The sequence below is a fragment of the Rhinoraja longicauda genome, chromosome 30, assembly GCF_053455715.1.
Source record: "Rhinoraja longicauda isolate Sanriku21f chromosome 30, sRhiLon1.1, whole genome shotgun sequence".
NCBI classification, from domain to species: Eukaryota; Metazoa; Chordata; class Chondrichthyes; order Rajiformes; family Arhynchobatidae; genus Rhinoraja; species Rhinoraja longicauda.
Genome location: NC_135982.1, coordinates 14,111,100 through 14,136,860, shown reverse-complemented (window position 1 = coordinate 14,136,860; position 25,761 = coordinate 14,111,100). Strand labels below are relative to the sequence as shown.

The window sequence follows — 25,761 nt, the reverse complement described above, 5'->3', positions numbered from 1 at the left end:
CAAATGAACGCGGAGGCTTTTACCCAGAGATAGGGAATCAAGAATCTAGAGGACATGTTTAAATGATTTCATGGAATGGAAAGATTTAATAGGAACCCGAGGGGCTACTTTACTGAGAGGATAGTGGGTATATGGAACAAGCTGCCAGAGGAGGTGGTTGAAGCAGGTACAATAACAACATTCAAAAGACATTTGGACAGGTACATGGATAGGAAAGGTTTGGTGGGATATGGGCCAAATGTGGGCAGGTGGCACTAGCATAGATGGGGCATCTTGGTCGGCATGGGCAAGTTGGGCTGAAGGGCCTGCTTCCATGCTGTATGATTCTATGTATAAGCAAACCATTCAGGCTTTTTAAAATATTGGATTGAATAAGATCCTCTGTGAAAAATAAAACATGTTATAATTAAGAACCTATCGCTGATGGCAAAGAATTGAATGAATGGTTAATCGTAGTTGGAGACTGAAGTATTGAGCAAGAGAAGCTGGACATTAGTGAGGCAGAGTGCAAGCGGGGAATTCACAGCCAATATCTTGGCACGTTTCCTCCATCTGGGTAATGTGAGTGAGCATGGAGGCTGGACAAACATTCTTTACATCGGTATTAACTGTCGGAGCGTTAGCTTTCTGTATAAAAAGATACACTCACTGATTTGAAGGGGTGGTTCCTGGGCAGGAGCAAGGTTGACAGTCATCTGGCGTTCCACCTTTGGCATCACCATAGAAACCCAGCCTGCACTGCTCACACTTCTGGCCTTGGGTGTTGTGCTGGCACTTCTGCAGTTACGCATCAAGAAAAACAAACTTCAATCACAGATGAAAACAAACCGTTAAGATCTGTCAAAGATTGTTTGGGTCGAAAATCATTCTGTTGGAGGGTCTTTAACCTGAAACAGCGACTCCCTTTCCCCTTTCCGGGGGCTGGCTTGTTAAATGTTTTCAGTGTTTTCTGCTTTTGTTTTGGATTTCCAGTAATCTGAAGTTTTTTTGATTATCAATTACAGTTAACATTATTCCTTTTTTTTCCTGTCTCAACTGCCCTCAATTTACACATTTTAAGTTTCTTTGTTCGTGTTATCTTTCTATATTTCATTGTCCCCCACAGCAATCCTGATCTCCTCCCATCTGAGATATTCTCTTTATCCTGTCAATCCTGTCCTATCATCTCTCAACTTTAAAGGCCGACAGTGGCGCTGCTGGTAGAGCCGCTGGTCAAAACGCGATAAACCCGGCTTTCATAATGATCTTGGTGGTTTCTGCGTGGAGTTTGCATGTTCATCATCATATCATCATATATATACAGCCGGAAACAGGCCTTTTCGGCCCACCAAGTCCGTGCCGCCCAGTGATCCCCGCACATTAACACTATCCTACACCCACTAGGGACAATTTTTACGTTTACCCAGCCAATTAACCTACAAACCTGTACGTCTTTGGAGTGTGGGAGGAAACCGAAGATCTCGGAGAAAACCCACGCAGGTCACGGGGAGAACGTACAAACTCCTTACAGTGCAGCGCCCGTAGTCAGGATCGAACCTGAGTCTCCGGCGCTGCATTCGCTGTAAAGCAGCAACTCTACCGCTGCGCTACCATGTAGGTTTCCTCTGGTTTCCTCCCACATCCCAAGGACGTGCGAGTTTGTAGGTTAATTGACTTCTGTAAATTGCCCCTAGTGTGCAGGGAGTGGATGTGAAAATGGCTTAATATAAAACTAGTGTGAACTGCTGATCGGTGTGGACTCAGTGGGCCTATTTCCATAATATATATCTGACCTAAACTAAACTTTTTCCCTTTCCTAATTCTAAGAGGCTTCAGCCTGAAATGTTAATTCCACTTCTCTCTCCACGGATGCTGCTTGACCTGTGGAGAATTTACTCTTCTCCCTTTTTACAATTTACAATTACAATCTGATGGAATAATAAAAATCTGAAATAAATTGAAATGCGCAACATCAAATAGCAACAGAGCACAGATTTAATCGTAAAATAATACTCACAAATCCTCTCTCTCTCAAAACAAAACTGAATACAGAACAAAGGGAGAGTGTAGAAGCAAAGAATTGCAGATCTGAAGAAGGGTCTCAACCCGAAACGTCACCCATTCCTTCTCTCCTGAGATGCTGCCTGACCTGCTGAGTTACTCCAGCATTTTGTGAATAAATACCTTTGATTTGTACCAGCATCTGCAGTTATTTTCTTACAAGAACTGCAGATGGTGGTTTACAAAGAAAAGAGACAAATTGCTGGAGTAACTCAGTGGGTCAGGCTGCACCCATGAAGAACATGGATAGGTGACGTTTCAGGTCGGGACCTGTCCTCAGGTTGATAAAAGAGAGAGTGGACTTGTGCTGAGGTACAATTAGTTGGAGGCAATGTAAAAGACTGTATTCATTTAGGGTGCAATGGCACAGCAGTAGAGTTGCTGCCTTTCAGCGCCAGAGACCCACCCGGGTTTGGGCGCTGTCTGTATCAAGTTTGTACGTTTCTCCCTATGACTGCGTGGATTTTCTCCAGTTGCTCCGGTTTCCTCCCACTTTCAAAAGATGTACAGGTTTGTATGTTAATTGGTTTCTCTAAATTCTCTCTAATAATCGGACTAGTGTACAGGTGATCGCTGGTCGGCGCAGACTCACTGGGCTGAAGTGCCTGTTTCCATGCTGTATCTCTAAACTAAACTAAACTATTAGTCAGTGTCTAATCAATCCATGCATCTGCTTGCAGGTGACAGCAGCAGTGATAGGAGCAGAATTAGGCCATTCGGCCCATCAAGTCTACTCCACCATTCAATCACGGCTGATCTATCTCTCCATCCTAACCCCGTTCTCCTGCCTTCTCCCCAGAACCTCTGACACCCTTCATTCTTCACAACTTCATTCTGCAAGACAATTGCAGCACTGGAAGGGAGCTTGGGAGGAGGGTGGTTGCCCAGTTGTAGTGAGCCAGACACTGAAATCTCAATCAATGTCACAAAAACAACAAATCTCTACCCAAAGTTTTTTTCCGCCAGAAATATAAACACACTTCCAAGGGTTTCGATCCTTACAGGGATGGCCACAGCCAAGGTGAAGTCAAACATCCAGCACAAAAAGAGATTAGTTTTAGAAATCATGCTAGTAAAGGAACATCAATACTTCTCCAAATTAGAGCAGGTTGCACACACAATACAAAATAAACCATTGCTGGCCTCCTCCATTGGCAGTGAGACCAAACGCAAATTGGAGGAACAGCACCTCATATTTTGCCTGGGCAGTTTACAACCCAGAGGTATGAACATTAATTTCTCCAACTTCAAGTAACCCCTGCATCCCCTCTCTCTCCATCCCACCCCACACCCATAGATGTACTAGCTTCAAAGACATCTTGTTGAGTCTAACTGGCTGTAATTCGTTTTCACCTAGGCCACAGCGAACAATGGTCTGTTCCCTTTATCATTGACACTTTTTTGCATAGCGCTCATTCATTTGATCTCTATCTCTCTCTATCACCGTCTATATGTCTCGTTTCCCTTTCCCCTGGCTCTTAGCCTGAAGAAGGGTCTCAACCCAACAACGTTCCCTCCGTAACTCCCTGGTCCACTCGTCCCTTCCTCCCCAAACCACCCCAACCCCGGGCACTTTCCCCTGCAACCGCACGAGATGCAACACCTGTCCGTTTACCTCCCCCCTCAACTCCATCCAAGGACCCAAACAGTCTTTCCAGGTGAGACAAAGGTTCACCTGAACCTCCTCCAACCTCATCTATTGCATCCGCTGCTCTAGATGTCAACTTATTTACATCGGCGAAACCAAGCGCAGGCTCGGCGATCGCTTCGCTGAACACCTGCGCTCGGTCCGCATTAACAAAACTGATCTCCTGGTGGCCCAGCACTTCAACTCCCCCTCCCATTCCCAGTCTGACCTTTCTGTCATGGGCCTTCTCCAGTGCCATAGTGAGGCCCACCGGAAATTGGAGGAACAGCACCTCATATTTCGCCTGGGCAGTTTGCAGCCCAGTGGTATGAACGTCGACTTCTCCAACTTTGGATAGTTCCTCTGTCCCTCCCTTCCCCTCCTCCTTCCCAGATCTCCCTCTATCTTTCTGTCTCCACCTATATCATTCCTTTGTCCCGCCCCCCTGACATCAGTCTGAAGAAGGGTCTTGACCCGAAACGTCACCCATTCCTTCTCTCCCGAGATGCTGCCTGACCCGCTGAGTTACTCCAGCATTTTGTGAATAAAACGTCACCTATTCCTTTTCTCCAGAGTTGCTGTCTGACCCGCTGAGTTACTCCAGCTTTCTGTGTCTATCTTCGGTTTATATCAGCATCCTGCAGTTCCTTCCTACACATTGTTTCCTGAAGACCTACCTGGCATTCTCCTGTGTCCACATCACAGTCAGAGTGGCCGTTACATTCACAGCGCTCGCAGGTTCCCAGGTACAGGCCACCTCTGGTGCGTGTGTAGCCAAAGTCACATTCCTGCACACAAGAAAGATTTTGTTCAAACATTCTGCGCTGTGTCTTTTGAAAATAAGCAAAGTGATTTTTTTTTTGTAGAAAAGAAAGCATGTCAAATTATTCCCACTGTTTTGTTTATCTGTATCTGATTAAAAATTCAAATAATAATTTATCAACCTCTGTGTTCTGTTTCCACAACTTTGGCAACTCCTGTTCTCATTGGTGTGGCTGTGCAACACTTTGGGATGCCCAGAAGACATGAATAACGTTAAATAGATCCAAGTTCTTTTGTACCTGGCATGATGTTCCCTTGTAGCCTTCAGGGCAGACACATTCCTCAACCTCAACTGCGATCTCTTGTCCAGTGGAATGTGGGACAGCAACATCCATACGGATCTGGGAAATTCTGTGAATGAACATTGGCAATTAATCCCCAAAATCTGCAATGCAAGACATCTTCATTTCTGCCTTCTGGTTCACCATTCTGGTTAACTGGATGTTTGTGTTGTCATTTGTGAGCGGAGCACCAAGGCACATTCCTTGTATATGCACATACTTGGCCAATAAACTCATTCATTCATTCATTCATTCATTCATTCATTCATTATCTAGTCATAGAGTCATACAACCCAACTTGCCCACACTGACCAACATGTCCCATCTACACTCGTCCCACCTGCCTGCGTTTGGCCCATATCCCTCTAAACTTGTCCTATCCATGCACCTTTCTAATTGTTTCTTAAACATCGCAATAGTCACTGCCTCTTATCGATGGACAGAATTTCCATTAAATCACCGGCTTCCATCTGGGGAGAAAATTTGTTTTCTAATATTTTGCTTAGTTTAGAGATCCAGCATGGAACCAGGCCCTTCGGCCCACCGAGTCCATGCCGACCGTTGATCACCCTTTCACACTAGTTCCATGTTATCCCACATTCTCATCTACTCCCTACACATTAGGGGCAATTTACATAAGACCAATTAACGATGATTGTAAACTGACCCCACTGTGTAGGTGAGTGGTCGAATTTGGGGAGTTATTGAGAATGTGGGGAGAATACAAAAGCTTAATGGAGGTTTCTGCTCCTTTTATCACAGATGCTGCCTGACCTGCTGAGTGTTTGCAGCATTTTATAGTTTCATATCTAATTATCAGTAAATTTGTGTTTGTTTAAATTTTCAGTCAGCATATGATTAGCATGAAATACTTGCTGGGCGGCACGAACACGGTGGAGCAAATGCCTATACCATTAACTTCTCTAACTTCAAGCAGGCTTTGCTTTCCCTCGCTCTCCATCCCTCCCCTATCTTAGTTCTCCGACCAGTCTGACTGTGCCCCTGATTAAATGTTATCTTTGTATGCTTCGTTGTCATCTTCCACGAACTAACAGTGATCTATTCTACCTTTTCTTTAAGCCACATCCCCTTTGATGCCTCGTTTTCACACCTTACCCTTCCATATCTCTGTGTCTCTCTCTCCCCTGACTCTCAGTCTGAAGAAGGGCCTTGACCCAAAGTGTCACCCACTCTTTCTCTCCAGAGTTGCTGCCTGTCCTGTTGAGTTATTCCAGCATTTTGTGTTTATCTTCGTAACTGTGACATATTTAAGGGCAAGCGGTGATTGTGATCACTGTTCAAAGGTACTAAAGTAACTTGTAGGAAGGAACTGCAGATGCTGGTTTAAACCGAAGATAGACACAAAATGCTGGAGTGACGCAGCAGGATAGTCAGCATCTCTGGAGAGAAGGAATGGGTGACCTTTCGGGTCTAGACCCTTCGTCAGTCTGAAGAAGGATCTCGACTCGAAATTTCACCCATTCTTTCTCGCCAGAGATGCTGCCTGTCCCTCTGAGTTACTCCAGCATTTTATGTTCACTAAAGTAACTTGTTGGGCACTAAGTTACAATGTCTATTCCGGGAGGTGTTAGTACGTTACCTGCTCTCAGTTGCTCTTTCAGAATAACTCCCTCGGATCATGAAGAGGTTAATATCAGCCAAAGCCATCAGGAGGTGTCCTCTGGTGGAAGGTTGGCCATCCGCACGGCGCCATTCCGTCTGAAACATAATCAAGGCGGCTTGTGAATAACGGAAGATCAACACCAGCGACTGGTGCAAGCTTACCTTGCAAATCAAACATTGATGATAATGGAAAATGCAGAAAAACTATATCAATGGGCAATTTTGCTTTAAGTCCTTTAACTCTGTGACTGAACAACAGGTTAACTAACTTCCCTTTTGAAGTCCTTGACAGATCAAACCAAAACATTTATTGATTTTCTCGCGATAGATAATGCCTGACCTGCCGAATGTTTATAAAGAATTTCCGCGGTTTCAGACTGTTTGCTTTCGGCATATTGATTTATTCACAAAACGCTGGAGTAACTCAGCAGGTCAGGCAGCATCTCGGGAGAGAAGGAATTCCTTCTCTCCCGAGATGCTGCCTGACCTGCTGAGTTACTCCAGCGTTTTGTGAATAAATCGATTTGTACCAGCATCTGCAGTTATTTTCTTATACTGCTTTCAGCATATATTGTGTTTGTTCTGGTTCGGGGCATAACTGATAATTATTATGATCTTTAACTGCTGAACATTTCCCTTTTTTATTTCCAACAGAGGCAATTCATTTTGTGACTGAGAGCATGTGGCCAAGTATTAAGTCCAGTGGCGCTCAGATCACATGACGAAAGGGACAATATTCCTTTTTCTGCTCCACTATTCTGACCTCGTCCGACCATTCAGCCCTTGTGAAAGCCTCAAACTCCTCCCAGTGTTGACTTGATATTCTAAGGGCATGTGTTTTATCCTGACCTTCAGTACTGTCTGTGTGGAGTCTGCACATTCAGAGGAAGGAATGTAGGTGGAAGGGGAGGGGAAGTAGATAACGAGGTGTGAGTCCAGGTGGGGCAAGCATGGATTTTCCAAATCTTTATCCATTGTCAGGCATTGTTAACCCATTTATTAAAATTCCTCGATATATCCCAGTGAATCATCCGGAGCACGTATTGTACCCAAGTCCTTCTGAAGCATCATTAGCTCCCTTGTAGGCCCTTGATTCAATGACGACCATCACCATCAAATTTAACAAACAACGGAGGCTTGCCTCCACACCAGTGTAGTTTAATTTAGAGATACATATACGGAAACAGGCCCTTCGGCCCACCGAGTCTGTGCCGACCAGCAATCCCCATACATTAGCACTATCCTACACACCAGGGATCATTTTACAATTTTTTTTAACAAAGCCAATTAACCCTCAAACCTGTACGTCTTTGGAATGTGGGAGGAAATCGGAGATTCCGGGAAAAAACCACGCGGTCACAGGGAGAACGTATAAACTCCGTACCGACAGCACCCATAGTCAGGATCGAACCCGTGTCTTTGACGCTGTAAGGCAGCAACTCTACCACTGCGCTACTGTGCCACCCTGTACATCAGACACATTGGAATAAATTGACAACCTACTTCTTTAAGGTGGACCGTGATGGTGGTGGGCACACCGTGCTCTGGCCTCCTGGTGTAGTGCTCCAGGAAGATGTTGTTGCCTTGCAGGATGACAGCTGGTAGTCCAGTGACGGCTGAGGAACCAAGAGAGGATTTCTGCAGGATGGTGTACTGCAATTTCCCTCCATAAGAAGTAACCTACAGATATTCATTAAAGGGAAGAATGCCATTAACAATCTTTGGAAAGAAAAGGCAGAAAGGCACTTGTTGGAAATTTGTACGTCCAACCACATGTTGAGCAGAATGAGCCAAGACAGCACCTCTGGGAACGAGCATTTCAACAGAACAAACATTATTATTTCTCTGTAATGAAGCGATTAAGTTAATCACTGAAAGAAGGGTCTCGACCCGAAACGTCATCCATTCCTTCTCTCCAGGGATGCTGCCTATCCCGTTGAATTACTCCAGCTTTTTGTGTCTATCTTCGGTTTAAACCAGCATCTGCAGTTCCTTGCTACACGAAAAACTTGCAGTCAGCTGGCGTGGAGATGATGCAATGATGCTCTGCACAGACAATGTTCGTCATTGTTTGTCAGTAGATTGTTACTCAAATCTTGAAACCATTTAGCGCTTGGCCTAGACAGCCCTCAGTTTTCTGTTCGTCAGTTTTCATAACATTATGTCCTCCAGCTTTCACTTAATTCTTCAGAAGAGCAAACAGTTAAAAAAAAGTGACTTGAAATTGCCTTGACACCTGTTCTACCGGAAAGGAAGATTATCAAAAGCGCATAATGAACGACAGTCAATTAAGAGCCTCTCTTATTTCGTTAAACATTCCCATATTTTTCGACAGCAGAGAACATGGTGGCCATTCAGCCCATCTACTCAGTGCTAGTTCTTAAAGAGCATTCCAGGCAAATAAATCAGCAAATGAAAGTGAGAACACAGCCGCAAGTCATAAAATGAATGATCAGCTTTTGTTATTGAATCAGGAGTCTCATTTACCTTGTCACCTTTAAATCTCTCGGGTAGAATCCAATAGTAGATGTCTCGAGGGACAGTGGCAAAATCCGTAAATATCAGCTCATTCGAGGCACTGATCCGAATTCCTTTATTGAACCTACGCGTGTCTGCCATATTGGTCAACATGTAAAGACTCCTCTCCTGTTCATCTAAAGCACCCTGGACCTGGTGAAGAATAAGCAGTACAACTCAGTAATGGCACGAGGAAACTGCTGGGAAATTTACCTCTCAAAATTATGTACAACTATATTGTGAAGGCCTGTATAAAGTGGATGTGGAGAGGATGTTTCCACTAATGGAAGAGTGCAGGATCAGAGGCCATAGCCTCAGAATAAAAGGATGTGCCTTTAGAAAGGAGGTGAGGAGGAATTTCTTTGTTCAGAGGGTTATGAATCTGTGGAATTCATTGCCACAGAAGGCTGTGGAGGCCAAGTCAAAGGATGTTTTTAAAGTGGAGATTGATAGATTCTTGATTAGCCTGTGCGTCAGGGGTTATGGGTGAAAGGCAGGGGTTCAGAGGGAAATATAGATCAGGCACGATATAGATATGGCTTGATGGGCCTATGGCCTAATTCTGCTCCTATAACTTGTGAACTTGTGAGATTGCTGTTTCACTGCTACATATATGGCTTATATCTACAGAAAGAAGTGGTATTTTATGAGAGCTCAGTACACAGTGATAAAAACATTGTGTGTAGATGTTGGACATCTGAAACAAAAACAGAAGCTGCTGGAAACAGTCAGCAGGTCAGGCTGCATATGCAGTGAATGAAACAGAATAACCTTCTCAGGTCAAAGACCCTTTGTCAGATGCTGTTTTAAGACACTGAACGTTTCATTGCAAGCTTTAAAATTAATTTACAGTTTCCTTAAACAAAACCATTACTTATAACATTGTTCAGGTCAATTAGCCTTAGAAATATTTTAAAAATAGCCAAGATGAAATATCCAGATTTCCCTTCATTTTTGTGTATCATTGCAAATGGCAGTGTAGATACTGAATAATTTAAATGAAATGTTATTGCAAATCCAGAGTTTTTTGGATTATGGTAAAAGTTCTTAAAACTGGAAATATTACATAATCTGGTGCCGAGTCTGAGCTCCAACCTCCTGTATGAAACACACTGTAACCATCCATCCTGATACCAGAAACGCTTCAGAACAAATTTCTCACTTAACCCAACCTGCAAGAGATGGGGTTCAGAGGGAAATATAGATCAGGCACGATTGAATGGCGGAGTAAACCTGATGGGCCCATGGCCTAATTCTGCTCCTATAAGTTGTGAACTTGTGAGATGAACACTAATTGCTATTTTTACTGCTATGTATATGGCTTACATCTACCGAAAGAAGTGGTGTTTTATGAGAGCTCAATACATAGTAATAAAAACATTGTGTGTAGATGTTGGACATCTGAAACAAAAGCAGAAGCTGCTGGAAACACTCAGCAGGTCAGGCAAGAGAGAAATGGGGTAACACTTCTCGAATGGCGAACGATGAACTGACAAAGGGATTAAAGTAAACACAAAGTGCTGAAGTAACCCAGTGGTTCAGGTTCAGTGAGGTCAGTCTGAGGACCCAAAATGTCCCCATCCTTTTTCTCCAGAAATGCTGCCTGACCAGCTGGGTTACTCCAGCACTTTGTGTCTATCTTTGATATAAACCTGCATCTGCAGCTCTTTGTTTCTCATTAGTTTAGTTTAGTTTAGCCCACCGAGTCCACGCCGACCATCGCTGGGCATTCTGCACACTAGCATTATCTCACACCGACTCAGGACAATTTACAATTTTACCGAGCCAATTAACCGACAAACCTTTGGAGTGTGGGAAGGACTTGAAGGCCCCAGAGCACCCGTGGTCGTGATCAAACCAGGATTGTATCTGGTGTCGTAAGGCAGCAACTCTACCACTGCCACCCTGAATGAAGGGACAAGTTGCTTTTCCCTGCTAACATGCTCATTACCCATCCTCGGCCTCCTTGAAAATTTGCAGCCAGCAATGAGGTTGCGAACCAGATCAGATTTGTTTTTTTTTAAATCCAAGAGTCAACCTTTCTCTCTCTCTCTCTCTCTCTCTCTCTCTCTCTCTCTCTCTCTCTCTCTCTCTCTCTCTCTCTCTCTCTCTCTCTCTCTCTCTCTCTCTCGAGAAACTGGAAACCACTTCAATAAACATGCAGCACTACTTATGGACTAACCTGGTCACGGTGCCAAGATGAACTGGCACACTCTTTGCTGTTCCCCATGCAGAAACATTTCAGGCAACCGTCCACGTTGGCGTCATCGAGATTGAAGAATCCCGCTGAGCATTCTGCACAGAATCTTCCAACAACATTGGGCTGTAAAAAGAGCGAACACCGGAAGAGCTTTTAAACAACTGCGTGCAAGACCAGGACCTGTGATTTACTACATGTACTCAGATCCAAAAGGACGAGGCACGACCAATGATGAACTTGACGAAGGTAATTCTTTTGTCATTACAAAATGATCATTGTTCCAGCGGCAAGACTTGTTCAGTCAGGTCAAGAATATTATCCCTGCATTTCACCCACCCAGAATAATTGACACAATGATCTTATCAATGAAACAAATGCTGTAAATATTTACTGGAACTGTTCAAAATGGTAAAGGGATTTAATGGAATGAGTGGGGAGAAATTGTTCCTATCAGTAGATTCTCAGTAACCAGAGGACACAGGCTAAATCTACAAGGAAAAGAACAAAAGGTAAAATGTGGAAACAAACAACTGCCTGAAGGAGGGTCTTGGCCCAAAATGTCACCTATTCCTTTTCTCCAGAGATGCCATCTGCCCTGGTGAGATACACCAGCTTTTTGTGTCTATCTTTGGTTTAAACCAGCATCTGCATGTTCCTTCCTACACTGCAGATGCTGGTTTACCAAGGAAAGACACAAAATGCTGGAGTAACTCAGCTGATCAGGCAGCATCCCTGTAGAACATGGATAGGTTATGTTTCAGGTTTGGACCCTTCTTCAGGACAAGGAGGAGGAGAAACTCTTCAAAGTAGGCATACCTTGAGGAGATTTCACAGTGGAGAAACAAGTGCAGAAGATGGTTTATCAAGGAAAGACACAAAGCGCTGGAGTAACTCAGCGGGTCAAACAGCATCTCTGGAGAAGATGGGCAGGTGACGTTTCATTTTGGGATCCTTATTCAGTCCTGAAAAAGGGCCCCGACCCAAACCATCCCCCATGTTCTCCAAGGATGCTGCCTGATGTGTCGAGTTACTTCAGCATTTTGTGTCTTTCCCGGGCAAAGTAGGGAAGAGCTTATTTGCAGTCACAGAGTCATACAGCATGGTAAGAGGCCATTTGGCCCACCATGTTCATATCGACCAGTGCGGACCAATCCCTGTCAATCCCGTCGTCCAGCTCTTGGCCCGTAGTTTCTGCATGAAGAGTATTATCATGTGGAGTGCACAGTTTGAGATGGTGGTGGAGGCAGATTTAATATCAGCTTTCCACGAGAAACAGATACTATGTATGCTTGAAAATGAAAGTGGTGCAGGATTACAGGGAAAGTTCAGGGGAATGATTATCTGGATGCCTCCACAAACTGCTGGGGTAATGGACTGCAGCTGTTGATCTGGCATGGTGACGCAGCAGTAGAGTTGCTGCCTTACAGCGCCAGAGGCCCGGCTTCCATCCTAACTAGGCGTGCTGTCTGTATGGAGTTCAAGATTCAAGATTCAATTTTAATTGTCACATGTACCAATTAAGTTACAGTGAAATTTGAGCTACCATACGTATTTGAGTTTGTACGTTCTCCCCGTGAGTTTTCTCCAGGTGCTGCGGTTTCCTCCCACACTCCAAAAATGGACAGGTTTGTCGGTTATTTGGCTTGGTAAATTTGTAAATTGTCCCTGGTATGTGTCGGATAGTGTGTGCACGGGGATTGCCGGTTGGCGTTGACTGGATGGGCTGAAGGGCCTGTTTCCACGCTGTATCTCTAAAGTAAACGAACCTAAGCCACCGTTCAATGCAATACGATCAGCACCACAGGCCAAGTTCACCAGCGGTCATCAGTCCCACTACCCACGCATTGGTACGTACCTTACACACGCAATGTCCATCGGATGGTTTTGTGGTGTCAGTTCCTTTGGTGTCACACGTTGTAATTTCTCCCGCTTCATAATAAAAGAAGAAACATATCCAGGATTACAAGCAAGATTGCCAAGAATACAAGAATGATCATGGATAATGTTGTCTGCACCAGTTCCCATCCATTTCCTGAATATTGGTGGCAACAGCTTGATGCTTGACATTGAAGACCGTAGATGCTAGAATCTAGAGCAAAATATAAACTGTCGTAGGAACTCATTAGGTCAGGCAGCATCTGAGAAGAGAAATGGACAGCCAGTGGTTTTGGGTTGAGACCCTTCCTCTGGACTCAAGTAGATGGCTGTTCTTTTATACGGGAATCCCATATTAGTCCCATCTATCACCTTCTTTGCAGAACATATTTCAGCATCTGCAGGTGCTTGTTTCCACATCACCTTCCAGCCCCTGTTACCATCCCCCCCCCACCCCCCCCCCCCCCTCCTCATCTGGCTCCACCTCAGATCACAGAACCACCGGAATGGAGGCCACAGCTGCAATGCTCAGCTGCAGCTGGGACTGTAAAATGGAGCCAAAATGGCGCCTTTTGCATATGGACTCAGTGGGCTGTTCTTTGACCCTCTGAATGGGGTGATTGTGCTTATGTAAGGGGCTAGCTTGCTGAGCTGTGTGCAAAAAATGGATTTCATGGTACCTGGTACACGTGATAATAAAGAAACCATTGACCATAACTCTTCCTCCCTCCCCTTCTTTTTTGTTCCCTCTCCTTATCTCGTCTCTACCTATCGCCCAGCAGCTGCTGCTGTCTCCCGACTCCACCTCTCCCCTTCCACCATCTTCTGCCATCTGCTCATCAACCCCCTCCTTGCCCGATTCTACCCATCGCTTGCCTCATCCCACCCCCTCACCTCTTTGTGCTGACTGTTTATTCTTTCAGTCCTGATGCAGGGTCTAAGAGACCATCTCTCTGCTTCCACAGATGCTGCCTGAGCCGTCGAGTTTGCCAACAACAAAGCTTTATGTTCTAGAGACTAGCATCTGCAGTGGCTTGTGCTTCCCGTAGCGAGATTGACATTTTGAGTCCAAGTGCCCTCCTCACCCACTGGATATATGTAATTGAACTCATAACAACATTTATGTTGAGCTAACGATCCAGGGAATACAATCCAATTCAAAGCAGAACATTCTCAAGGGGAGGGTGAGCAGTCAGAGATCATGGTACACATTGGTGCAAATGACGTAGGACTCGATAGGACTGTGGCTTGGGCCGCATTTGGAGTATTGCAGACATTTCTCGTCGTGCTATTTATTACAGGAATGACGTGGAGGCTTTGGAAAGGCAGTGGTGGAGTTGCTGCCTTACAGCGCCAGAGACTCGGGTTCGATCCTGACTAAGGGTGCTTGTCTGTACAGAGTTTGTGCATTACCCCAGGACCTGCGTGGTTTTTCTCAGAGATCTTCGGTTTCCCCCCCACACTCCAAAGATGTACAGGTTTGTAGGTTAATTGGCTTGGTATAAATGTAAATTGTCCCTCGTGTGTGTAGGATTGGGTTAATATGCATCGATCGCTGGTTGCTGGGCCGAAGGGCCTGTTTCCACACTGTATCTCTAAACTAAACTGAAAAAAAGGGAGACTAACCAGAATGATGCCTGCATTAGAGGGTATTAGCACCAGGGAGCAGTTGGATAGATTTGGATTATTTTCCTTGGACGTCAGAAAGAAGACTTCATTGATCAGTATAACAATGGGCACTTAGTATAACAATCACAAAGTCATATTGCAACTCCATAAGACTTTGGGGAGGCTGCATTTGGGGTATTATGTGCAGTTCCGGTCGCCCCATTAAAGGAAGGATATGGAGGATTTGGAATGGGTGCTGGGGAGATTTACCAGAATGCTGGCTGGATTAATGGTTATTAGCTACAAGGAGAGGTTGGAAAAAAATTGCATTGTTTTCTGTGTAGCGTAAGAGTCTGAGGGGAGACCTGATAGAGCTGCATAAAATCATGAGAGGCATAGATAGGGTAGACAGTCAGAACCTTTTTCCCGGGATGGAAGAATCAAATACGAGAGGACATAACTTTAGGGTGAGAGGGGAAACATTTTAAGGAGATGTGCATGGGAAGTTATTTTTTTAACACAGAGGTGGTGAGTGTCAGGAACGCTCTGCTGGGGGTGATGGTGGAGGCAGATACGATAGCGGCATTTAAGAGACTCTTGGATGGGCGTATGGATATACAGGGAATGGAGGGATATGGATTATGTGCAGGCAGATAAGGGTTTTGTCTTGGCATCATGTTCGGCATAGACATTGTGGGCCACAGAGCCTGCTCTGGTGCGGTACTGTACTCAAGGGTCGAGAGTCCAGTGCGTTTTTTTTCACACAGAGAGTGGTGAATCTGTGGAATTCTCTGCCACAGAAGGTAGTTGAGGCCAGTTCATTGGCTATATTTAAGAGGGAGTTAGATGTGGCCCTTGTGGCTAAAGGGATCAGGGGGTATGGAGAGAAGGCAGGTACGGGATACTGAGTTGGATGATCAGCCATGATCATATTGAATGGCGGTGCAGGCTCGAAGGGCCGAATGGCCTACTCCTGCATCTATTTTCTATGTTTCTATATGTCCCGAAACGTAACAATGAAATTCTTACTTGCAGCAGCACGACTGATCTGTTCTGTGCTTTATATTCTATGCAACCAACAATCCCACTTGTTAACTTTTGTGGAAGGCACTTATAGCTTTCTGGAACTTACCAGTCGCGGTACATTTTCCACCTGGTCTCATTGGGTCTCCAGTGTAACCGGCAGCACAACTACAACAAAACAAACACAGGTTACGGGTAAACCACAGCGTTGCTGCCAGGCCAGAGAATCGGACCGAAGAGAAAGTGCACCTACGTTTCACAGCGCCGCCCAGTGTAGCCCTTGCGACAAGCATCGCAGGTGGGACGTTTGTCCGTATCCACGAAACACGTGTCCGAAAATCTGTGGACAAACACGAGCACCAATCAGGATTTTGGTTGTGCTGAACCCACCTCAAATCTATATGTGTAGCAAGGAACAGTAGATGCTGATTTACACTGAAGACAAGACATAAAAAAGCTGGAGTAACCCAGCAGTTCAGGCAGCATCTCTGGTAGAGTGCAGCCTGGTTGTTGTCATTTTTGAGGGAGCCTTCATTAGATCTATCCTGCACCTGGAAGCCATGACTTTGCGATCCAGTCTCCAATGTTCCAGCCTCACTTGCCACAGGACACACTAGACAAATGTACTGTAGAGCGGGGGAAAACGAGTGTGGGAAGCGAGTGTGGGAAGGGTGTGTGGGGGGGAGTGGTGGGAGTAGATGTCCGGGGGGGTGAGTAGGTGTGCGGGGAGAGGAGTATGGGGTCAGGGGAGAGTTGGGTGAGGGAGAGGTCTGGGGAGAAGTGGAGTGAGTGGGTGTGGGGAAGAAGTGTGGGGGATGAGTCGGTGTGTGGGGAGGGGAGTATGGAGTCGTGGGAGATGGGGTGAGGGAAAGGTATGTGGAGGGGTAGAGTGAGTGAGTGTGAGGGAGTGGTGTGGGGAGTGAGCAGGTGTACAGAAGAGGCGGGGAGAGTTGGTACGGGGAGTGAATGGGTGTGGGGGACTGTTGTGAGGGAGAGAGTAGGTTTGGGGGGAGAGGTATGTGTAAGAGGTGGGCAGAAGGTGTGGCGGGGAGTGGAATGGTGGCTGGAAGAGTGGGTGAAGGGGGGGCGGGAGGGGGAGAAAGAGATGCGCAGTGGAAGGAGGGAGAGTGGGTGTGGGAGGGGGAGAGTCTGGGACGAGGGAGTGGGGAAACAGTTACAGAGGAGGGAGAAATGGTGGCAGAGAGAGTGGGTGAGAGGGGAGAGGGAACAGTACGTGAGAGGGGGGTGGTGGCATCAGAAAAGGGGAGATAGTGCCAGGCACGGATGACGTTGTTGGGCTGAGAGGGGGGGGGGGGCAAGAAAGAGAAGAACGGGATAGGAACACAGATGGAGTAAGAGGCTGGGAGAATGGGGGGAGGGGGGGAAGAGCGATGGAGATGACAGCTGGCTGCTCAGGAAGTGTTGGGGCATGGTGGGGAGAAGGGAGAGCAAGCAAAGAGTTGAGCTGTTTGTTAGTGCAGGTTTTGGGGAAATACACAAGTGTTCAAGATTAGGTCATCATTCATTACGAGCCATATTTAGGCACGAGGAACAGGGGAAAGGCAGGCCAGAATGAGAAAACATAAGGTGGCGCGGGAGAGTTGCCAGAGACCCGGGATTGATCCAGATTACGGGAGCTTGTCTGTTATTCTCCCCGGAGCTCCGGTTTCCTCCCACACTCCAAAGGCGTACAGGCTTGTTGGCTATGGTTTGGTAGCATTGTAAATTGTCCCTAGTGTGTATTGGATAGTGTTAGTATGCGGGGATTGTTGGTCGGTGCGGACTCAGTGGGCCGAAGGGCCTGTTTCCGCCTGTATCTCTAAACTAAACTGAATATTTGATCAACATGGAAACAGTTTTAATCTTCTCCCAAATCAAAACCAAACCATAAAGTTGACACAGTCAAATGGACTGCGTCCAACTTCACCGAGTTTCTGATCCAGCACTGCTGCTGCTTTGCCAGGGTTGCAGCTGCGTAACACGCACCTCCTGCTGGAGCTGGTGTGTGGGCAAGGACACGGCTTGCAGTCGCCAGAGGTTCCCTCAGTGGGGTTGCCAAAAAACCCTGGTTTGCACTTGTCGCACTGTGGGCCTTCCGTGTTGTGCTGGCAGTTCTGTAAGATGCAAAGGAATTGAGTCAGCAGAGGGAAAACGTTCACTGTCAGTGCACGGGAACGGGGTTAACTGCAGAGAACTGTGGACGCAGCCCAGACCATCACACAAACCGGCCTCCCTTCCATTGACTCCGTCGTCACTTCATGCTGCCTCGGCAAGGCCACCATTCATAATCAAGGGCAATTCTCACCCCGGACACTCCCTCTTCTCCCCTCTCCCGTCAGGCAAGAGGTACAAAGTATGAAAACACATATCTCCAGATTCAGGGACAGTTTCTTCCCAGCTGTTAACAGGCAACTGAACCATTCCAACATCAACTAGTGAGCAGTCCTGAGCTGGACCCTGAGACTATCTTTAATTGGACTTTTCTGTATTTTATCTTGCGCTAAACATTATTCTCTTTATCCTGTATCCACACACTGTGGACGACTCTACTGTAATCATGTATAGTCTTTCTGCTGGCCGAATGGCACGCAACAAAAAAGCTTTTCATTGGCCCTCGTCACACGTGACAATAAACTACTAAACTAAACTCACAATCCTCACCAATTTTTGATGTTCATGGATAACATCTGCATTTCAACCAAGGAAGTTGTATCCCCAACTAAACTGAACTGAACTGACAGGGTCCCAGAATGAAGGTTGGTGGACAAAGTTAAAGTGCATGGAAATGGGTGGGTACTGTAGTTCGGGATGTGGGAGTCAAATAAAATGCACATGGTCACACTCTACAAAGGCAGCATTGGAGGATGGGACTGACTGGATCTCTGGAGCTGTGAGGCAAGCGACTTTAGACAGCAAGTTTAGAAGAATGAGGGGGGACCTCATTGAAACATACAGAATAGTGAAAGGCTTGTGGACAGGATGTTTCCACTAGCAGGAGAGTCTAGGACTGGAGGTCATAAACTCAGAATTAAAGGATGTTCTTTTTAGGAAGGAGATGAGGAGAACTTTATTTAGTCAGAGGGTGGTGAATCTGTGGAATTCTTTGCCACAGAAGGCTGTGCAAGGGCAAGTCAGTGGATGTTTGCAAGGCAGAGATGGGTAGATTCTTGATTAGTACAGGTGTCAGAGGTTGTGGGGAGAAGGCAGGAGAATGGGGTTAGGAGGGAGAGATAGATCAGTTGTGATTGAATGGCGGAGTGGACTTGATGGGCCGAATGGCCTAATTCTACTCCTATCACTTATGACTCCACTCTCTGTACTGCCTACAGTCGCCCGATAATTGCAGGTGCAGCATTCAAAGCTCTTACCAGGCAGTATCCCGTAACCTTGTCGCAGGTGCTTGCATGGCCATTGCAGCTGCAGCCATCACACATGCCAAGGTATTGTCCATTGGGTACACGGTTAAATCCAGAGGCACAGCTCTCGCATGAAAGACCCACATAACTCTGGGGGCATCTGAAAGCAAAGAGCATTTTTCAATACTTTTACGCGTCTTCCACGCCCAGTTACTTGTAAAAGTCACAAAAGCAAACATGGGCTTTCCCTCTTGCAAACCCAATGTCACCCGATAAATAAGCATCAGTCCAGATTTTCCAACAATATCTTGGCATAATGGAAGTGTAAGTGAAACAGCAAACTCAAGGTGGATGGGAGAGATGGGATAAATCAGTCATTTATCATTAGAAATCTGCACATAATTGATATGCAGGCATCTCAAGTTTTGTGCTTGAAAAGCAGAGCGTAATTCAAATAAACCTAAATGAAACATATAAGCAAATACGCTATCAGCAGTAAATTTGAGAGCCTTGTTCAAAAAATACCAGCGGTAAAACAAGCTTTGGTATTAAAGGAACAAGCGCTTTCTTTTAAAAATGCATAAATCTAACAGGCGTAGAACATGAGTTGCCTGTATACCTATTTCACATCACAACACACAAATTCAGATTCCCATTTTTGCTTAACATCCTCCCACTTTAATTCCAACCAAGCCCCCCCCCCCCTTAATTGTTAACACAGCCCCGTCCCCCACACAAAAGATCAGAGAACTCAGCTCAGCGAATGCAGGTTTACAGGGAAAAAGTCAAGTCAATTTTATTTGTATAGCACATTTAAAAACAACCCACGTTGACCAAAGTGCTGTACATCAGTTCAGGTACTAAGAAACGAACATACAATGGCACACAAACATAACAGCACATACATAAACAGTTCACAGCGCCCCCTCAGAGGGCCTCAAACGCTAGGGAGTGGAAATAGGTTTTGAGCCTGGACTTAAAAGGAGTCGATGGAGGAGGCAGTTCTGATGGGGAGAGGGATGCTGTTCCACAGTCTCGGTGCTGCAACCGCAAAAGCGCGGTCACCCCTGAGCTTAAGCATAGACCGCGGGATAGTGAGTAGCCCCAAGTCGGCCGACCTGAGGGACCTGGAGATAGAGTGGTGGGTTAGAAGATTTTTGATATGGGGGGGGGGGCAAGCCCGTTTAGGAAGTTCACAATATATGGTGTTCTATGGTGACGCTTGAAAAAAAAATCTCTGGAAAATTGGAAGCAACTGTTGGTTGCCACCGACTCAGTGTAACTCAGTGCAGAAGCAGATGGAGATGTTACGGGAGTTCTGGCTGCAATGCAGTTTCTGAAATGACAGTGACACCCATTTACCTGCACTCCTCAACGACCAGTGGTTTTCCCAGGTTTGTGGCCTCCACGCTGGTGGTATCCATGACGATGTCACTGAGACCCACACTGGCCATCCTGTCGTCGTACTTAGTTTGGATAAGAATGCTGTCCAGATTGGCCAAGGTCATCATGAGGTCCTCACGGGTCACGGAAGTTCCTGACTCGTGCTGCCATTTATCCTGCAGAGAGCCGTGAAACATTTAGAAACAGTTTTACTCCAGCTGTTTCATCGGAGACATTAAATAGCTTGGAAACAGAAGAGAAAATTGGGGGGGGGGGGGGGGGGGGGGGGACACGGACACAAAAAGTAACCCAGTGGGTCAGACAGCATCTCTGGAGAAAATAAATAGGTGATGTTTTCGGGTCAAGGAGTTTGCCATATACGTCTCCCTGCCTCCTCCCCAGTCAATAAACTCAGCTGATGCTGACCCCATCACAATGACTTTCCCTTATCTGAAGAAGGGTCATGACCCGAAACGTCGCCCATTCCTTCTCTCCCGAGATGCTGCCTGACCTGCTGAGTTACTCCAGCATTTTGTGAATAAATACCTTCGATTTGTACCAGCATCTGCAGTTATTTTCTTATACTATATATATTCCCTTATCGCCATATCCGTTTCACCCAGACAATTGTCATTTGCAGCCTCCACGGAGCTCTCTGAGCAAGTGAATTCAAGGCGCTTAGGACCTATTGCTTCAAGGAATTTCCCTTTATCTTGCCAACTGCCGACACTATTCCTTCCACTCGAACGCTCCATCTTACAATAACCCTCCAATTCCACGGATGTGGGGAGGACGTTCCCATTAGTGGGAGAGTCTGGAACTGGAGGTCAGAGCCTCAGAATTAAAGGATGTTCTTTTAGGAAGGAGATGAGGAGAAATCTCTTCAGTCAGAGGGTGATGAATTTGTGGAATTCTTTGCCGCAGAAGGCTATAGAGATCAAGTCAGTGGGTATTTTTAAGGCAGAGATAGATAAAATTCTAAATTAGTACGGGTGTCAGAGGTTATGGGGAGAAGGCAGGAGAATGGGGTAATGAGGGAGAGATAGATCAGCTATGATTGAATGGCGGATCTGATGGGCCAAATGGCCTAATTCTAGTCCTATTCCTTATGATCGCTTTGTGGTGGCTCCTCGACTTTACTTCGGGCTTTTTCGACGCGCCACAGCTTTAATAAATCACGTGCCCGAGGCAAGCACATCCTTCATTAAACACAGGGACACTAAAGTGCAGATGCTACATCAGGTACAAGCTGTACAAACCACAGCTGGTACAGGGTTTCCCCACTACCGACCCATCAGGGTATTGACTCTTTAAATGCCCTTTGAAAGGGCCAGGTGAGGCACTCACTTCAAAGTGAATTAGAGACAGGGAACAAAGGCAGTTCCTTCAAGAGACACTTGCTGCACAGGCAAGTTATCAATTGGCCGTCGATGCTAATCCAGGACTCCAGACTCTTTCCCTGTCTCAGTAATGCAAGTGTGCATCTAGATACTTTCTAAATTCTGTCAGAGTGTCTGCCCCCACTGCTCACTCAGGCAGAAGATGAGATGGGATACAAGTGACTGGTTATCGTCGGCCATCTTCTTCCCAAGTGTCTAAGAGGGATACTAAATACCTGAATTAGCTGAATAACTAGACTAGCCACGTCCTCAGAGAATGTCACTCCAGGAACACCAGCAGTGGAAGAGAAATTTCTCCGGGTATTTGAAAACATGATCTGGCCTGGAGATTACAGTGGCAAGTGGGATTTTGAATGTTCACAACTCCCCACAATCTCCCCCCCCTCCCCTCCCAAAAACGGCTCCCTCCTGAACTTCCGTGCTGGCAGCAGTCACAATGCCTTCACCTCCCATCCTGTGCCTGAGCTTCCTCCCACAGTAACACAATAAAACCATCGTTAAAGTAAAGCACACAGTGGGTCCGGCAACATCTCCAGAGGACATGAATAGGTAATGTTTCGGGTCAGGATTTTTCTTCAGATTCATGGATAGGTAATGTTTTGAATTGGGACCCTTGCTAAGATCCGGAAAAGGGTCCTGACCCAAAATGTCACCTAACGGGGCATCTTGGTTGGCACGACTAAGATGGGCTGAAGGGCCTGTTCCTATGCTGTATGACTCAGTAACGTTCTCCAGATATGCTGCCTGAATTACTCCAGCACTTTGTGTGCATTTTTTTGTAAACCTGCATCTGCAGTTCCTTAGTGTAGGAAAATAACTGCAGATGCTGGTACTAATCGAAGGTATCACAAAATGCTGGAGTAACTCAGCAGGTCAGGCAGCATTTCTGGAGAGAAGAAGTGGGCGACGTTTCGGGTCGAGACCCTTCTTCAGACCCTTCCTTGTTTCTCTTCAAAACTATCGTTAAAAGCTTCTCGACAGATATCTACAATGGAGTTAACGGAAGTCAGATTGGGAACTGTCCACTTACCTCAGTGAAGATTATATCCCTCTGGTTAATGACATTGGAATACGCAGGTCTCTTCACTTTGTAGACCAGTTTTCTTCCATTGCCTGTTATAATGACATCGAGTTTCCCCTCGGGCTGCACCTGGCCTCTCGGCACACTGTAGCGAATCTTGTAGCGCAGGTAACCACCGTAGGAATCGACCTGTCGAGAAACAGTATTTTGAAAACTGTCAACATATTGGGATTTTGGAAACCTACGCTTCCACAGGCATGGGGTGCATGATTGCTTTTTTTACTGGTTAAAACTATCAAGTGTAAACTATTGCGGCGTTGAGTATAAGAGTCAGGAAGGCACGTTGCTTTCTAGGTCTTTGGTTCAGCCGCATTTGGAGTATTATGTGCAGTTCTGGTCGCCCCATTACGGAAAGGATGTGGAGGGTTTGGAGGGAGTGCAGAAGAGTTTTACCTGAATCCTCTCTGGATTAAAGTGTATCAGCTACAGGGAGAGGTTGGACAAACACGGATAGTTCTCTCTGGAACACCAGAGGTTGAGAGGAGATCTGACAGTAGTATGTGACACTGTAAGAGGCACAGGTAGGGTAGACAGTCAGAACCTTTTTATCTAGGATGGAAATGTCGAAGACTAGAGGCCACAGCCTTAAGATGAGAGGGACGAAGTTTAATGGAAATGTGTGGGGGAAGTTTTTTTAAAAACATAGAGTGGTGAATGTTTGGAATGCACTATCATGGTGGGGGAGAGGCAAATACAATGGTGGCATTTAAAATGATTTAAGAAAGGCTCATGAGTATGCTGCGATGTGTATCACGTGCAGGCAGAGGGGGTTAGTTTAACTTGGTGTCATGCTCGGCATAGACATGGTGGGCCGAGGGGCCTGTTCCTCTGCTGTAACTGTTCTACATTCTATGTTCTTCAGTGGGTGACCAAATATAGACATAGAAAATAGGTGCAGGAGTAGGCCATTCGGCCCTTCGAGCCTGCACCGCCATACAATATGATCATGGCTGATCATCCAGCTCAGTAACCTGTACCTGCCTTCTCTCCATACCTCCTGATCCCTTTAGCCACAAGGGCCACATCTAACTCCCTCTTAAATATAGCCAATGAACTGGCCTCAACTATCTTCTGTGGCAGAGAATTCCACAGACTCACCACTCTCTGTGTGAAGAAATGTTTTCTCATCTCGGTCCTAAAAGACTTCCCCCTTATCCTTAAGCTGTGACCCCTGGTTCTGGACTTCCCCAACATCGGGAACAATCTTCCCGCATCTAACCTCTCCACCCCTTAAGAATTTTATATGTTTCTATAAGATCCCCCCTCAGTCTTCTAAATTCCAGCGAGTATAAGCCTAGTCTATCCAGTCTTTCTTCATATGAAAGTCCTGCCATCCCAGGGATCAATCTGGTGAACCTTCTCTGTACTCCCTCTAAGGCTAGAATGTCTTTAGGAAGACATATACTTCAGGAAGTTAAATTCTGGTAGGACGTACAGATTAAATGTCAAGACCTTAGGAGCTCTAACGTACACAGATACCTCAGCGAGCAAGTTTACAGCTCCCTGGAATTCAGGTGGGTAAGGTAGTAAAGAAGGCATTTGACATACTTGCCATCATACGCCAAAGCATTGACTATGAGAGTTGGGACATCTTGTTACAGTTGCACAAAAACATTTGTGAGACTACACTTTGTGAGCAGATCTGGTCACCGCACTTCATACAAGGTGAGGTAGCAACAGAGGGAGTGCAGAAGAGATTCACCATGATGTTGCAAGGAATGGAGGGCTGTTCTTATAAGAAGAGATGGGGTACACTGGGTTTAATCTCACTAAGGAAGCGAGAGGTTTACACAATTACGAGGAGCATCAGTAGGGTAGATTTCAGAATCTTTTTCCCAGGGGAGAGGTGTCCAGAACTAGAGGGCACAAGTTTAAGGTGAAAGGGGATGTGAAGGGTAAGCTTTTCTCACAGAGACTGGTGAATATTTGGAATGAACTGCCAAGGATATAGTATGGGCAGCTACAATTACAGTCTAAAAGGCAATTGGATAGGTTTTTAGATAGAAAAGAAGTAGAGAGGTCTAATTCAAGCAAATGGGATCAGTGTAGATAGGCATCATGGTCGACATGGACAAGGTGGGTTGAAAGGGTTTTTTTCTGTGTTGCACATTTCTAATGATTTTTATGATGAAACTATTATACATTTTCCACTTCATTGAAAGAAATCATTCATACATCTCTACCATGATTATGCAGTGCTCAGTAAGTCAAAACATTTCCTGCTCCCATTGCGCACGGCTGCATCCCCAATAAGAGCTAAATGTAATGATATATAATGTCGTAGAATCCTAAATAAATAATACACTGCCAAAACTAAAGAGGACATCCACTGGGTGAGTGGGGCTTATAATTGGAAGAAGGTAGACATAATAATTGTTTGAGTCAGGAAACAAATACAAAGTTGCCAAATAACCGAGAAGATCCAAGGCTGAGCCATCCAGCCTTGGTGTTGGGACTGGCTTTGGTCACTACCTCATCCAACCGTGATCAGCAACTATTGTCAGATCAAGATAATGATCTGACAATGGCACGCACGGTGGCTGCATTACAGCGCCAGAGACCTGGAATATGGACCAAGCGCGGGCAGGTGGAACTAGTGTAGCCGGTGTGGGCAAGTTGGGCCGAAGGGCCTGTTTCCACACTGTATCACTCTATGACCTGGGTTCGATCCTGACTATAGATGCTGTCCATATGGAGTTTGCACGTTCTCCCTGTGACCGTGTGGGGTTTCCCTGCGTGCTCCGAGTTCCTCCCACATTCCAATGACGAGCAGGTTTGTAGGTTAATTGGCTTCTGTAAATCGTCCCTAGAATGTAGGATAGAACTAGTGTACGTGTGATTGTTGGTCGACGTGGACTCTGTGGGGCGAAGGGGCTGTTTCCATGCTGTATTTGAAACGACACTAAAAATAATGTACGCGCAGCA

The 25,761-nt window shown here is 45.8% G+C and overlaps 1 protein-coding gene across 1 annotated transcript in view; it reads right to left on the bottom strand.

Moving 5' to 3' along the window:
• hspg2 (heparan sulfate proteoglycan 2) overlaps positions 1–25,761 on the bottom strand; it is a 389,926-nt gene that overhangs the window by 186,274 nt on the left and 177,891 nt on the right. Inside the window, exons 15-28 of the mRNA XM_078425384.1 lie at positions 22,786–22,965; positions 20,335–20,531; positions 18,985–19,132; positions 17,603–17,730; positions 15,870–15,956; positions 15,726–15,784; positions 12,966–13,039; positions 11,093–11,233; positions 8,881–9,063; positions 7,897–8,073; positions 6,371–6,489; positions 4,729–4,840; positions 4,345–4,455; positions 650–777 (exon numbers count right to left, since the gene is read on the bottom strand). Of these exons, the coding sequence (XP_078281510.1) occupies positions 650–777; positions 4,345–4,455; positions 4,729–4,840; positions 6,371–6,489; positions 7,897–8,073; positions 8,881–9,063; positions 11,093–11,233; positions 12,966–13,039; positions 15,726–15,784; positions 15,870–15,956; positions 17,603–17,730; positions 18,985–19,132; positions 20,335–20,531; positions 22,786–22,965 (1,844 nt within the window). The remainder of the gene's footprint in view (positions 1–649; positions 778–4,344; positions 4,456–4,728; positions 4,841–6,370; positions 6,490–7,896; positions 8,074–8,880; positions 9,064–11,092; positions 11,234–12,965; positions 13,040–15,725; positions 15,785–15,869; positions 15,957–17,602; positions 17,731–18,984; positions 19,133–20,334; positions 20,532–22,785; positions 22,966–25,761) is intronic.